Source organism: Panthera onca, chromosome C2 (genome assembly GCF_046562875.1).
Source record: "Panthera onca isolate mPanOnc1 chromosome C2, mPanOnc1 haplotype 2, whole genome shotgun sequence".
Classification (NCBI taxonomy): domain Eukaryota; kingdom Metazoa; phylum Chordata; class Mammalia; order Carnivora; family Felidae; genus Panthera; species Panthera onca.
This window is the reverse complement of record NC_138347.1, coordinates 105,002,558-105,017,857: the sequence shown is the minus strand read 5'-3', so window position 1 is coordinate 105,017,857 and position 15,300 is coordinate 105,002,558. Positions and strand designations below refer to the sequence as shown.

At 46.4% G+C, this 15,300-nt stretch overlaps 1 protein-coding gene across 3 annotated transcripts in view; it reads right to left on the bottom strand.

Moving 5' to 3' along the window:
* LOC132684250 (uncharacterized) overlaps positions 1 to 10,407 on the bottom strand; it is a 45,440-nt gene extending 35,033 nt beyond the window's left edge. For 2 of the 3 annotated variants that reach the window (XR_013549774.2, XM_078432201.2), the window contains exon 1: positions 9,911 to 10,407. Coding sequence is in view for 2 of the 3 variants with exons in the window: in XM_078432201.2 (XP_078288327.2) it covers positions 9,911 to 10,392 (482 nt within the window). In the remaining variant the exon portion in view is untranslated. Of the gene's footprint in view, positions 1 to 1,172; positions 1,352 to 9,910 lie in introns of those variants that run through there. The other variant, XM_078432202.2, reaches the window with a different exon arrangement.
* Positions 10,408 to 15,300: the final 4,893 nt, after the last annotated feature.

Sequence of the window (15,300 nt, the reverse complement as noted above, 5' to 3'; positions counted from 1 at the left end):
CTTCTTTCCTGCCCCTCCCCTGCTCATGCACTTGAGCCCTCTCTTTCTCAAAATAAATGAATAAACTTAAAAACAGGATACTAATTTTACATAAAATAATTATGAAAATCTTCAAAATGATCATTATACTATGCTTCTCCAGAAATGTTGCAAATTAAAGAACTCTCTCCTTCCCCAATAGATTTCCTGGCCCTCTCACTCTCCACCTATGGCCTGACTCCATGCCAAACACTCAATGGAGCTTATCAGGTGTGCACCTGATGGACTTTTTGTCCTGTCACACCCTGGGGAGACATCACAGCACCTTTAAGATTCACAGTATTGCCCATCCACGCCCAGCCATCTGGCTTTCCTCTGTCACCTCTCCAGGAACACAATCCTAACTCCAATCCTGCACTGGCCTCTAGACCCTCCATCCAGTTCGGTGAGTCACCCTCCTTCTCCCAGGTCGTCTCGCTCTACCCTCCTTCTCCCAGGTCGTCTCGCTCTGCTTCTCTGGCCTCCTCCCTCAGATATGGCACTCTGAGTACTGAGGGCGCACATAGCTCCCCCGTAAGTAGGTCTCTCCTTTGTCCTCACCAATGCTGAACTCTCTGTGCCCTACATGCAGCAGTCTCACAAGAGAACACATGATCTCCACTCTCCTCCCTATTTTCCCCTAGACTCAAAGCCACCTGGCTGCTGCTCCCCCACGTTACCAGTGACTACTGCCCAAAAGACCCAGTGGGCCTCCTCAGTCCTTAGTGACCACTGTCTCATTAGACCAAGGTGACAGGCTTCTCCACAGCTTCCACGTCCCTTCTTACCTGGTCTGCCACCACTTCCCACCTCCCCTGTTGCAGTGACCTCTCTTCTCTGTGTGCTTCATCCCCTGGCCCCATCTGCTCCAGCCTCTGGAGCATCGATGTAACCCGGAAGCACATCTGTGCACCCTCCTCTTCCCACTCCTCACACTGCCTCGGGGCTCACCTTCATGCCAACATTTCAGATCCTAAATCCGCACCTCCTTCCCAGGCCTCTCCTTGGAGTTTTAGGTGCCTGGGACCTGGTGGTCACTTCAGCACTTTAAATTAAATACGGTCAGCACTTAACTAATCGTTGCTTTCCCTCTTCATGAAAACCTGCTCCTCCTGATCTGCCTTTGCAGAGAATTCCATCCCTAGATCACCCACCTGGAACCAGCCAGCACCAGCTCCTGCCCCCTTTTCCTCATCGGGCAGCTGGTCCTTGTCCTCCTGAGCCTCCCTCTATATATCTCTCCAATCTGCCCCCTCCTCAACACACGCTGTCTCTATCTCAGTTCATGTGTGTACTCACTCACTGGGGCGCTCTCTCTCTCTCTCTCTCGCTCTCTCTCTCTCTCTCATTGGTTCTCACCACCTGGTTAGCTGATTGTAATTTCCTCATAAATATTATATATAACTACAGTCTCACTCTCTTGGCTTACCCATCATGTGACCATCAGTGAGGTCTAATCATGTCCTTGTTTACACCCTTCTGTGCTTCTCACTGCTTTGTGGCTAAAGCCTAAGTTCCTTAGCAGGGCACACAAGGACCTCCACCCTGCTCCCTGGTCTCCACCCTAAGTGGTCCCCCAGAGTGAAAGATCTTCAGTGTCCCAAGCACACCCTGGCTAACACACACACACACACACACACACACACACACACACACACATCTCACTCTATCATTATCCCCCACACAGGGTCACTGCCTCTGGCCTTCCAAGTCATGTACCCCAACTGTGGGTGCTCCATGGACACGTGCTATGATGTTAGGTCACCCCCTGGAGTTGTAAGTGCATGTAAATGACACCCTGCCCTCCCGTTGATGTCAAAACTCCTACTCATCCTTTAAGAAGAGCACTTCTCGAAGTATGGTCTGAGGAACATTAGAACTATGGGAGGTGACTTCCAAAAACAGTTTTTCTGGGCCCACTGAATCAGAATCTTTGATGATTCTGAAGAAAACAATGATGCTATTTGCACTTAGAGTGTTTAAAATCTTTATTTTCTCATTTAATCACCCCAATAAGCCTGTGAAGGCCATTTTACAAATGCAGAGAGTGAGGCTCAGACAGGTTACTTAACTCCCTCAGGGCCACAGAGCTAACAGCTAGAAAAGCAGCACTTGACTCTAGGCCATTAGAACTTCTAAGCCCATGTACTTGCCTGCTACCAGGCCTTCCGTCACTGCCCGCCACTCCACCCCCAACCCTCAACCCTGGTGGTAAACTGAGGGTGACGACTGCTAAAGCAGTAGCAGACCAACCGCTTTCCCTTCCCTCCTCTTCACCCCCAAGTTATTTGGGATCCCAGACGTGGTAAACCTCCTCGACTCAAGATTTTACACTGGTAAGCTTCCCCAAGTATTTGCTATTTCCCAAATTCCACGACTCTAGGAGATACACACATTCTCATTTTCAGACTTAAATCCTCTCATTTTTTAATCCTCAACTCCTGCTCAAAAGGTCGGGCGGTGGTGGTGATCCTGTAATTGGGAAATGCTTCAAGAAACTAAGAATGGCTAAAATATGGTCTTTAGTGAGACACATAAAAGAACAAGTCAACCATTACATCTTTTTTCCTCTAGACTCATGCCTCTTATAATGCAGTCGCTATGCTTTTTAATTTGAAAATAATTATGCGAACATGGATTGAAAGTTAGCCATTCATATTGCACAAAATATGCCTGGTTTAAACCCACTTCTGTGTCCTCAACAAAACCATGCTTTCCTCTTCACTAGCGCTTTCATTTTCCCCTTTCTACAGCTGCTTATCTCTGTTTCCAGACATATATACATCTACTTAGATATTAGAACTTTTGCTAAAACCCAGAAAGCCTCTGTATAAAATCCTTTATTTTCTCCATGAAGTGGATGAGAGTGAGTGGTGTCTGAGATGAGATTAGTGGCCAGACACTCAGGGGGAGCAGCTCAGGGGGAAGGGCTTAGACCCGACGAGGAGGAACCCGCCCGCAAGGCAGCGCACCTGCCCAGTCCAGCCACGTGGAGGAGGCAGACCCTAGTGGACCCACAGGGCTCCTTACCACTACATGAATGCTAGGTCCCCACACTCTCTTTTGCCATGTGCATTGCTCTAACGTAAAACCACAGCAACCATCGAGAGATAGCACCCATTCCATATATTCTCAGCGTAATTCAGGGACTGAAGATAAGTTGGAAAGGGGCACAGACATTTACTTAGCATTTAAAGCTCCTTAAATTTTGATCTGGACTTAATCATTATTATTAGGTAAAATTTTATTGCAGTTCCAACATCAACATCAAATATAAATGCTGCCTCACACCTATGAGCTTCCCAGGATTAGTACAGCCCCTTTCCCTTACAGGAGGGGGGGAAACAAACAAAAACACCCTGCATCTTGGCACAGTAAAATCCCTGAGCTGCTACAGGACTGAAAGAACAGGCTTGAAACCTCAAAGGGCTGATATTCAATGAGGGTATTTATTGCATGTTTGTTGGGAAATGTGGATAATATTAAAATATGTGTGGCCACCCACGTGGCTCAGTCAGTTAAGCGTCCAACTTCGGCTCAGGTCATGTTTCATGTTTCATGAGTTTAAGTTCGAGCCCTACATTGGGCTTGCTGCTGTTGGCACAGAGTCCGCTTCGCATCTTCTGTCCCCTTCACTCTCTGCCCCTCCCCAGCTCATCCTCTCTCAAAAATAAATAAATCTTTAAAGATAAAATAAAATAGTAAAATATGTGCAAATGGATAAAACCAATTATTGTTGGAATTAAGTCACAGCTGCAACGAAATGAAACCTGAGAGCAACACCAAATTCTCACATGGGTGCAGTTACCTTAAAAGTTCCAAAGCGCTTTCAAACTCATGAGAGCACCAGCTCCTCATACCAGCTCTGCCAGGAAGCAGGAAGCAGGGCCAGTACTGCCATCCCCACCTGCAGATGAGGACACTGCCGCTCTCCCCACCTGCAGATGAGGACACTGCCGCTCGGGAGGTATTGAGTCACTTGGCTGAGCTGGCACCGGCCGGTGAAGGGTGAGATGCAACTAGAATTCAAGAATCCTAACCTCTGAGGAAGCCCGTTCTCCAGCCTCAGCACCCGACTTGACTCTGTGCCGCCTGGACAGGTTGATATCAGGCATCGGAATGATTTCACCCAAATCTGGCTCAAGAAGTAATAATTCTCCACTTAATTTTTTTTTTTAACAATCCTTAAGGTAAAAATAAAACCTTATTATGACAATGGCCTGTATTTATTAGATGTTTACCGTGTACTGGAAATTCAGCCAAAGACTTGGCATGCGTCGATCAGAGCTTATTTAATCATCACGACAATCTTTCAAGTGCCGGTCACTGGACTAGCATTATCTCCATTTCACAGGTGAGGAAATAACACTCAGAGATCTTGAGTAACTTACCCAAGAATCCGGGTCCATGTGACTGCAGAGCCCAAGCTTTTATCAATACCTTTTTACAACCAAAAGCAAAAAATTCTGCCAAGCAGATGACAGAGCACCAGTCTCTCTTCCTACTAAGGTTCCTACTGCCTGTGAAGGTAATTTTCAAATATAGGAAAGACTTTTTTGGTATAATTAAATCCATAATAAGTCCCAAATCCTCCTCTAACTAACTTTTCACCAGAATGAAACCAACCAGTATCTTACCCCTTTCAGCCCCTATTAACCTTCTAGAAAACGGACCATAAAAAGCAAAGTAAAACCTATAAGCAAATGGGTTAAGGAAAGTGGAAAAGAGTTTATGTTAGCCACAAACTAGAGTTAATCATGAAATAACTATATTTCCTAGGGAATAACCCCAATGCAATCAATATTCTCTGTAATACAAATCTCTTTTTTATCAACTCAAATTAACAAACATCTAATTATTTACCGTACAACAGGTGCTGTGCTAGGCAGAGGGGATAAAAAAGTAACACAAGACACATGAACTTTGTCCCCATGGAGCACCCTAATGGAGAAGGGAGACTAATCAGAAAACAAATACATATGTATATGATTCCAGAAGAGCAAAATAAAAACAAACATAAGCTATAGGTTAGCTCAGAGCAGGCTATGAGAACAGGAAGAACTGAGCTCTGATGCTAAGATCACAAGCATGTGACTAACAAAACAGCCAATTAAACCATGATGCTAAGGCCATCTTGCATTTTCAAAGAGTGCTGCCTCCCCACAAACAGAATCCTCTAGTTGTTAGGCTCAGAAAAAGCTGCAAATGAAAGGAACCCACAGGATCTTCCAATCCAATACATCATTTTACAAGAGGAGATGGGAACCTAGGAGAGGGTACGTGGATAAATAACCAAAATCACACAACAAGTTATAAGCAGAGACAATCTCCCAACTTGTCTCAGGTCTTGGTTTTCTCATCAATTCACTCATTCAACTAACACATGTGGAGTATGTGCCAGATACGAGTAAACAAAGCAACAAAACCCATCAGCCTGATGGGGAAGCCTGATTTCCTGTATCTGAGACAAGAAGTGCTTTGAGAGAATGACAAGAGAGCTCCTCTAAGATTGAGGAATTGGGGAGGGCTCCCTGGGAAAGTGACATGTAAGCTGGGCCACAAAGGACAAGCAGAAATGGACAAGAGGGAAGAAATGGGAGTAGTGGGGGCAGCTCCTGTCTGAGACAGGAAGGAGTTGATCAAGGTCCAGGAACAGGGGGAGAGCAAGTGTGGTCAGAGGGAAAGAAGCAGGAGATGAGGAAGGTCAGGGAGGTGGACAAATCCTAACTCTATAACCAAACTGATAGCAACTGCCAGGATGCAAAGTGGCAATTATTCAGTCTGCTGAGTAGTCTCTGCATTTCCACCCTGGGAAGATTTAAAACTTGAAAGCGGAGGAAGAAGTCAATAGTACAGGTCCCCAAACCCACTGTCCTCAGCATCTCACATGGGGACTTGCCTAAACTTGTCAGAACCGACCCCCTGACAACTTGCAGGTTCACACACTGCTTGTATTGAGCCCAGAAGCCTAAGACTTTCTCTAAAGAAAACCTCAGTCCCCCAGACCACAAGAGCCAGCCAAGCCCAAGGCCTTGTAGTACTAGGTGACAAAAACCTTCCAGGGGGTTACTTATTCTTAAAGCACACTCCAGGGAAACTGCCTTCATTCAGAACTGTGCTCTAGAAGCCAACAGTCCCCCTCCATACAAGCCAGGACAGAAAGACTTCCTCTGAGGCAAGCCCTCCACGACTAGCCCTGGGGTAGATGAAAGACTCAACAAAGGGAAGGTAGAGAGAGGAGGGCAGGAGAGATGTGGGTACCCTGGGCCACCAGCTGTCCATCCCTTTGGGGATACTTCCCAAACCAAGCTGGTTTCCCATCATGACCTAGTTTCTTTTCTTCTTTCTTTTCTAAAGATCACCACTTCCAATCAGCTTACTCACGAAAGAAGCCATCCCACGGTTTTTTTTTCTTCTATGTTTAGGTCACTGAATGAGAACACAGTCTTCAGTCCCTCCAAAGGTACTTAGCGCTAGCAAAGATGAAAAATCCACAGGGCTGGCTCACCCAGCCAGCTCCTTCACCTACCCCTATCCCTTTTTAGGTTACTCCAATAGGAAAAAATAATGGTGAAACTGGTAGGCCTTTGGGTATTGAAAGGCTGAAGGATTGATTGCACATTTTTTGTAGTAGGCAACAACTGGAAACTACCATGCTCATCAAGAGTAGAATGGATCAAAAAACACGATACAATCGTAAAATGGAATACTGTAAACAATGAAAAGGAAGGAACTACTTACACACAACAATGTGGATCACTCTCACAAATGTAGTGTCACATAAAATAAGCCAGGCATGAAGATTATATGCCGTATGATTCTATGTTTATAAAGTTTACAAACAAGCAAAATTAAGCTCTCTTTCCTTTAGGGAGGAGAAATACGACTATGAGGGACTGGAGAGTGAGAGGGGCTTTGGGGTGCCATGTTTTAGTTCTTGACCTGGGTTGTGTTTACATAGACGTGTTCGCTTTGTGATATGTCACTTAAGAAGCTTGTGTTTTCTACATGATTGTGTACACGCACCCACCCACCCACCCACGCACCCACATACACACAAAGGATTTTCATCATCTTCAGAAAGGAAAAGTAAAGTATTTAGAACTTCAGCTTTACAGGCCACAGTTGTGAATGGAGGATGACCCCGGCAGGTGCGAAAGCAAGGTAAACCAATGCTAAACTGCATTGGGGATATGGCCTAAAAGGCAGCTATGGGGTGACAGGAATTGGGGGGGAACAGTTTTGAGGTTTATTCCCTTCTTCCTTCTTATAACTATCAATGAGAACTTTGCATAATATACTCCAAAGGGAAGTGGGGCCAGCAGAGAAAAGGACTGGAACCAAGCTAGAACATTTCTAACAGTGAGAAGAGAAGGAGGGTAGGCGGAAAAGAGAAAGAAATCGTAAGTGCCCGGGGTGGACAAGAAGGACAGCTTGCCTGAGCTGACGATGTATGCGGTAGGGGAATTCCCATGAGTCAGCCCTGGAGAAGGAATCACTTCTCTGTTCCCCTCCCTGAGCCAACAACATCTGATATACACCTGGATTAATGGGGTTATTGCACTGCTCTGCTGTAATTTATTTACAAGTCTGGGAACTGAAAAGAAACAAAAAGATGTGAGTTAGGGCATGTGTATAGCCAAGGATTCCATATCCCCAGCATCCAACACATGGTTTGGCATATAATTTGCACTGAAAAAAAAAGTTCACTGACAAAGAAATGAAAGAATATGGTAGACATAGAGATTCTCTATTCCTCAGTATTTAACAAATCTATAACAAACAGCTTACAATGCCAAAAAATGTGAGAATGGAATCCTGTGCAGCTACTAAAAATTACAAGCAACAATAGCCATCATCTGTAGGGTGCTTTACATAAGTTTACAGAGACAATTTGCACCTCACCCTTGTCTGATACAGAATTATACCGACTTTGTTGCCATACTGAAACATGAAAATGACACATTAGCAACAATCTCCCTGAGAGGCCAGAAAGATCAGAGATGGTGAACTAACAGGTTTTCATGGAAAGAGGTAGGGCGGGTCCATATCTCACAGAAATACCAGGAAGGGCTCGTATTTCTGGGTGGCCAGCAGAAAAGTTCAGTTAGCTCTGTTTGTGTAAATAACTGTGTTAATTTCACATACTATATTTCATTTCACTTCCTCTCTTTATTGTTTTCTTTTGGGGGGGACTTTACTTTTAGCCATAATTTAATTCAAAAGTTCTCTTTAACAATTATTCCCAAGACTTACTGTTGGGTGAAGCCCTCTAAAGAAGTGTTTTTGATGTTCAATGTGGACTCAGTCTGTGTCCCACTGTGGTTTTATTCATGAGCCTTACGTCAAGAAATCAAATAGTAAAACCTATCTGCACACAGACTTTTCCGGGCTGCCTTGCTGATTGCAACAGTGTTTTAAAGAAAGGACAGTGGCAGAAAAACAAACCTCTCTCCACCCTGTGAGAAACTGGGCCTAATGTTTAATGATTCACAAAAAACTGAAGTCGTGGACACTTTAAACCTTGGCAGTCTCTCCTTGCTCTAGTTGTTCGTGCAGAAACTTTGTTGTGCAGCAGTGACTGTCCTAAAAGAAAATTTTCTGCAGGCTGAATCTTTGCTGAGCGTTTCTGCCTACTTGGGGTCACTTCCTGCAAGCACTTAACTGCAATTGAGAGGATTACCTAAAGTATATATTTCACAAACCGCCCATCACATGCCTTACTGAAACACTACATCCAATGCTAAAAGCCTCCTTTTGCAGATGACAGTAACTCTGGAGAACACGACCACAATACCGTTAGAGCGTCCCAAAACTAGCTCTTAATAAACATTCCCATGTAAAAAGCAGCTGCTTTTAAAGGTCTGTGGAACGCTGGTGACAAACAGAGGCACTGGCTACCTTTACAATAATAGAAATCCTTCAGGCTTATACTGATTTGAGCCTTCTGTGCGTGAGGCATTGTTTTAGTGCCACATTGGGCATGATGGACTGCCTGCCGCTGGGTAGAGCCTCCACACAAGGGCAAAGGGGGGCGTTAAGGGAACTAATCCTGCCCTCGATTCAAGCCATTTTAAAGCTAGGGAGCCCAAGCGCAGACAGTGCTCAACAAAACCTCGGACATCCGCCCGGAGCGACCGCCCAAGTCCTCCTCCAGGTGCAGAGGGTGCAGGGGCTCCCAAGAGCGGAAGCCCAGGAGCTAGGGGCAGATGAGGACAGCAGAAACCCAACCTCGGGGGGCGGAGAGTCACCCGCGGAGGCGGGAAGAGCGCGAATCCGCCCGCGGGGAGCAAGGGGGCGCTGCAGCGCCACCTGCCCTCCTCCGCACCCGCAGGCCTCCCGCAGCCGCCTCCACCAGGAGGATGTGAATAAATCGGGCCCACCTGACACCGCCGCAACGCCGGGGAGCTAGGTGCCGGGGGAAAACGCGGCAGCAGGGAGCTGCAGCGCCGCCTGTAGGCCCCGCCTCCGGGCCTTGAGCGCGGGGCCTCCGGAGCTGCGCGCCGCCGCCTCTCGCGCGGGCACCTGCGCGCGACCCCGGCGCCGCCTGCCTTACGCAGGTGCGGTGCAGTGCACCCAGACCCCCGGCCAGGGATAGAGGGTTGGGGTAGAGCATGGGGGGAGCCAACGCTCCCCCCATGCTCTGTGCCCGCGCGGGGCAGGCGGCGCCACCGAAGTGAGCTTTGTTTGTGTGGCCGGAGCGGGGGTGCCTGGACGGGAGTGGAGTCCTCGCCCCCTCCCCCGCAAGGGCAAGGACAGAGCCCCGGGAGGGGTGGGGGTGCTCAAGGGGGCAGAGCTTCTGTTGCAACGCGTCGTTGTTGGGCCCAGCCAGCCCCCATCCCGCTCTGCCCTTTCTTCTTCCGAATCCCCCGACCTCCGCAGATGCGCTCACCTGCTCTCCACGACCCCCACGCCGCGGCTCATCGTCGCTCTGCCGCTGGGAGGGGGCGCCACGCGCGCTCCAGGCTCCGCGCTCAGTGCAAGCCGGGGCGGCTGCAGGAGGGGCTCGCGTGCTGAGCGCTGCCCGGCACACTCGGAGGCTGCCGACGCTGCGGGGGGAGGGAAGAGGGCGAGCGAGAGCCACCGGGGGAGGGGACTGACTGGGAGGGGGTGCCGGGCGCGCATCCGCAGCTGCAGCCGCAGTCTGAGGCTGCCGGGGCTCCGGTAACGGAAACGCACGCTTGCCAGCGGCCCGCGCGTGCACACTGGCGTGCACACCAGCGTGCACACTCGCACACTTGCGCAAATCCTCCTAGCCTTTGCTGCTTGTCGGCGCCCTTGCCCTAAGGGAACTCGGCTTGATGAGACTAAGCTGAGGCTTCTGTGAAGGAGAAGGACAAGGGCCATTCTTTCTGGAGGGATCAGAGAACTCATGGCACCATGATTAGGGTTAGCTACTCCTGTATCTGGGAATTTTCACTGGGGACCACGAGATACCCGCCCAAGGTGTTCCGCGATTTGCTTCTTAAGATCTATAACCCCCCTGAAATTCTAGGTCAAGTTTTGTATCCAAAGTACGGGTGCCTGGAGTGAGGTGCCACAGCTTTCATCCGATTAACAGCTGCGTGACCCGTCCCCCCCCCCCCCCAAACCGTGAAGGTGTATGGATTAAATCAGCGGTTCCCAAACTTTGCAATGCATTAAATCACCAAGGGAGTTTTTTGTTTTGTTTTGTTTTGTTTTGTTTTGTTTTAAATCGCAATGCCCCAAGTAGTATCCCGCACCAATTAATTCGGTGAAGTGGGACTCAGGCATCAATAGTTTTAAAGTTCCCACGTGATTCCAAAGCTCGGGAAAGTGTGGGAACCACTGCTTAGACTGTTGGTGACCCTCACCACACTGTTCTCTTTCATTCCATTTTTCAGTATGGTTGCTCGTCTGTCTTACATGAAGTGGTGGGTGTCACAGGCTCTAGCCCAGGTCTGGCTCTCAGTAGTGCTCACTATAGGGTTATTCAGGAAGGCGGCAAAGGCAGAATCCAGGATGGGCTGTCTAACTTGCAGCCTTCTCTTTGTTGTTTCTGGAATTCTCCACAGACTGAAATACCCCTGAGCTCATGGAAATGGCCTCATGTAATGCCTGAAGCTGGGGGAGATGGCTCATTGCAGCTTGAAGAGACCTCTCTGTCTTTTAGATTCCTCCAAAAGTCTCAGCCCCCCACCTGCCTCACTGTGACTCAAAGGTCCTGTGCTGGCAGTGTGGGTGAGTACAATGAAAGTCCTAGCCCCTACAGGTGGAGCACCCATGAATCCAACACCATAGTAGGTACTTATATATTCTAAGAAAGAACTGACCTGGGGCACTGTTATTGGGCCTTGATGTTCTCTTTGTTGAACATAAACAATTTCACAGAACATCAACATCAGATATGGCCTCTCTGTGACCATGATGGATCAAGACAAGAACAAGACCACTATGTAATCTTGTCTGAACACAGACAAAATGTGAACATTGTCCAAGCCACAAAATACCAAACATAGCTATCCTGGCTAATAAAAATGACTGCTGCTTCTTGTCCAGTCACAGCCTTAGCCTCACTCTAGTCTGCCCTCTCTATGGATAACATTTATGAAGATACATATTCGTAGAACTACCCCTGCTTTCTTAAGCCTGCCCCCTAGTTAGTTAATAAAAGCCCAAATCCTTTAATAATATATTCTCACACCCTCTCACTGAGACACCTCCAAGGTTTCCCATGGTGTGCATTTCCCTCACTGTAGTGAGTAATCCAGCTTGTATAACTATAGGTGCATTCCAAGGTCTCTGGGCAAAAGGATATTAAAAACAAATTATCTTATTTAATCATCGCAGTAACAGCACAAGGTAAATATTATACTCTCTTTACATATAAGCTACCTTCTTAGAGATCATATAACTGGAACTCACACAGGGCTACCAGCTGTTAGTGGAGAGCTTGTTCACGTTCACATGGGCTTGTGAGGAACCAGGCTAGTATGTTGCTTACCCACACAAACTTTGGCTTCCAGATATGCCTGAGCTCTAACCCCAGCTCTGCCCTCTTCTAGCTATGGGAATTTGAGCAAGTTATTTAACTTTTCTCAACCTCAGCTTCCTTGCCTACCCCCCAAAAAGCAGGGGGGGGGGGGTATCTAGGAACTGGTATTTTTTGAGATATAATTGTTATATAAAATTGTATTGATTTCAGGCATACAATGTAATGATTCAATATTTGTATATGTTGTGAAACAATCACCACGATAAGCCTAGTTAACATCCATCACCACACATAGTTACAAATTTTTTTCTTGTGATAAGACACTTTAAGATCTACTCTCTTAGCAGTTTTCAAATATATAATATTTGAATCAAATATATAGTACGTTATAATTAACTACAAGAAATACGCATATTTTTTATAGGCTCCCCAGGTGGCTCAACCCAACACCAGACCCTAGTTTGGGATCTCCTGGCCCTATCTCCTTTTCCCTTCTTCCCATTCACTTCTCAACCAATTGTAATATCGTTTTTGACCCACTCCCTGCTCTTGCTAAGGTCACCAGTTACCTTACAGATGCTAGATCTGAGGTCCCCTTTTCCATATGCCATTGACTCACTTGACTATTTTCCCCTTCCTGAAATTCTCCCTCTTTGGTTTCCAGGAGGCCTACATGGTATGATAAGCAACTGAGGCCCAGAGAATGGAAACCCTTTTTTTCTTCTTTTAATGTTTATTTGTTTTTGAGAGAGAGAGCCAGGGAAGGGCAAAGAGGGAGGGAGACAGAGGATCCAAAGCAGGCTCTGCGCTGTCAGCAGAAAGGTGGATGTAGGGCTCTAACCCACGAACCGTGAGATCATGACCTGAGCCGAGGTCAGACACTTAACCAACGGAGCCGTCCAGGCGCCCCAAGAACTGAAACTCTTGATCCAAGCCTGTAAGGCACTGGAGACTGAAAACAACCATGTGAGTGAGCTTGGAAGTGGAGCCTTCACCCCAGTTGAATCTTTTCATGACTGCTAAGCCACTTCCAGATTCCTGACCCACACAAACTATGAAATAATAAGTGTCTGTTGTTTTAAGCTGATAAATTTGGGGGGAATTTATTATCCAGCAATAACTAATACAAACAGGAAACAAGATCCTATGGTTAGTGCAGTAGAATCACACATCATCTGCACTTCAACTTGGGTAAGTTCAGCCTTACTTGGTCTGCAAAAGAGGGACAGAGAACAATTCTGCCTGCTATGCCAGTGAAATAAGATGATGAAATGAAAGAGGTGAGTCTGGTTTCATTAATCAGTCTTTGTTCCAGTCCTGGGCATCTCTCACAGAGGAGAAAGCCTTTTTTTTTTTTTTTTAAATATAATTTATTGTCAAGTTGCCTAACATACAGTGTATACATTGTGCTCTTGGTTTTGGGGGTAGATTCCCATGATTCATTGCTTACATACAACACCCAGTGCTCATCCCAACAAGTGCCCTCCTCAATGCCCATCACCCATTTTCCCCTCTCCCCTGTCCCCCTCCCCCCATCAACCCTCAGTTTGTTCTCTGTATTTAAGAGTCTCTTATGGTTTGCCTCCCTCTCTGTTGAAAACTATTTTTTCCCCTTCCCTTCCCCCATGGTCTTATGTTAAGTTTCTCAAGTTCCACATATGAGTGAAAACATATGATATCTATCTTTCTCTGACTGACTATAGAGGAGAAAGTCTTTGATGTGTTGTTCATATTTTTAACTATCCATGTTTTGTACAAAGTGGGAAAAATGAGGCTAATTCACTGACTTGGGTGTATAATGTAGTCAAAATGACCCCTGACATCCCTTAACTCCTCAGGACCTGAACCCAAGAGTTCCCCAAGCAAAGAATAGTACTGACCTTAGGCCAGTGCCAGCCCTGGGAACTTGCTTCAGAGGGCCCTACCATGGCCCTCCCCTATTTGCACCTTCCACAGGAGGAGCAGTCAGTGAGGCCCAAGGGATGTGTCCTTCTAGAGACTGTTCCTCCCCCACCCCAACTTGTAGACCAAACTCAAGGGATGAGAGACCCTGAGTTCCCTGTCCAAACGGCATTAAGCCCACTTCTAGGCCCTACATAGGCCTTTTCCCCAAGTCCAACTTTCTATGGATGGAATATACCACCAGAATGCACATGCCAGGGCAAGGGGACACCAAAGACAGCTGCTTAAAGGGATATGGATGGAGCTTGGGTGGTCCACATGGGAGCTGAGTGGTCCACTTATGTGTACAAAGCCCCTCACCATGTGGACAAAGCAAGCAGTGGAAAAACAAGAGGGTGGCCTATGGACTCTGAGCCAGCTCACCTAATGCTGTCTTATACTGGTGTTGGACTCTGAGAAGGCTAACTTTACCTGACCTTCAATGTCATTTTACAGGAATATCTGTCAAGTCAGGAAGACAGAATATATTTCTTTTTAAATTTTTTTTAATGTTTATTCATTTTTGAGAGGGAGACAGAGCATGAATGGGGGAGGGGCAGAGAGAGAGGGGGACACAGAATGTGAAGCAGGCTCCAGGCTCCGAGCTGTCAGCACAGAGCCCAACGCGGAGCTCGAACTCACGGACCGCGAGATCATGACCTGAGCCAAAGTCGGATGGTTAACCAACTGAGCCACCCAGGCACCCCAGGAAGACAGAATATATTTCATTTAACAGTGTGCTAACTTGCTTTATACCTTCTAAATATTTGGACATATTACATATTGATAGTCATTAGTACTACAGCCCTGAGTCCTGCAAATGATTAGGAAGCCCTGGCCAAGAACTAAATTGCTTGCATTCACTTCAATTTGCTCTAGTTTTGGTTTCTCTTTGCCATAGGAAGTGGAGGCCAAGGCATCATTTGAATGGGAGAGGACAGCAATGGGATGAAGTGATTACTTTTCCATCCCCTTTTATTTAAATGTATTTGTTTATTATTTTCCCCAACACAGGTGTGTCTTCTCTCTCTGAGGTCCAAATGGAACTTGTCCTTGGGAACCCCTATTGTTAAAGCACATGCTTGGATTCTTTGTATTTTGTGGAGGTTGTTTAACCCTTTCCTCAAGTAAGTACTCATCCCACTTGGCAGTGTTCATTCCAGACCATTTTCCCCAAATCTTTGTATATGTTATAGAAAATACCATTTTTATGCATTTGTCTCAAAAATTGGGTGATATGTGCGCTGTTTTTCAGTTTGTTTTTACTCTACAGTATATCTCAAAGTCTGTCCATCTTAAGAACAAATTCTGCCATTTATATATTTATTTATTTTTTTAATATATTTATTTATATTTCTATTTGATTTATATAATTTTGTTTATCT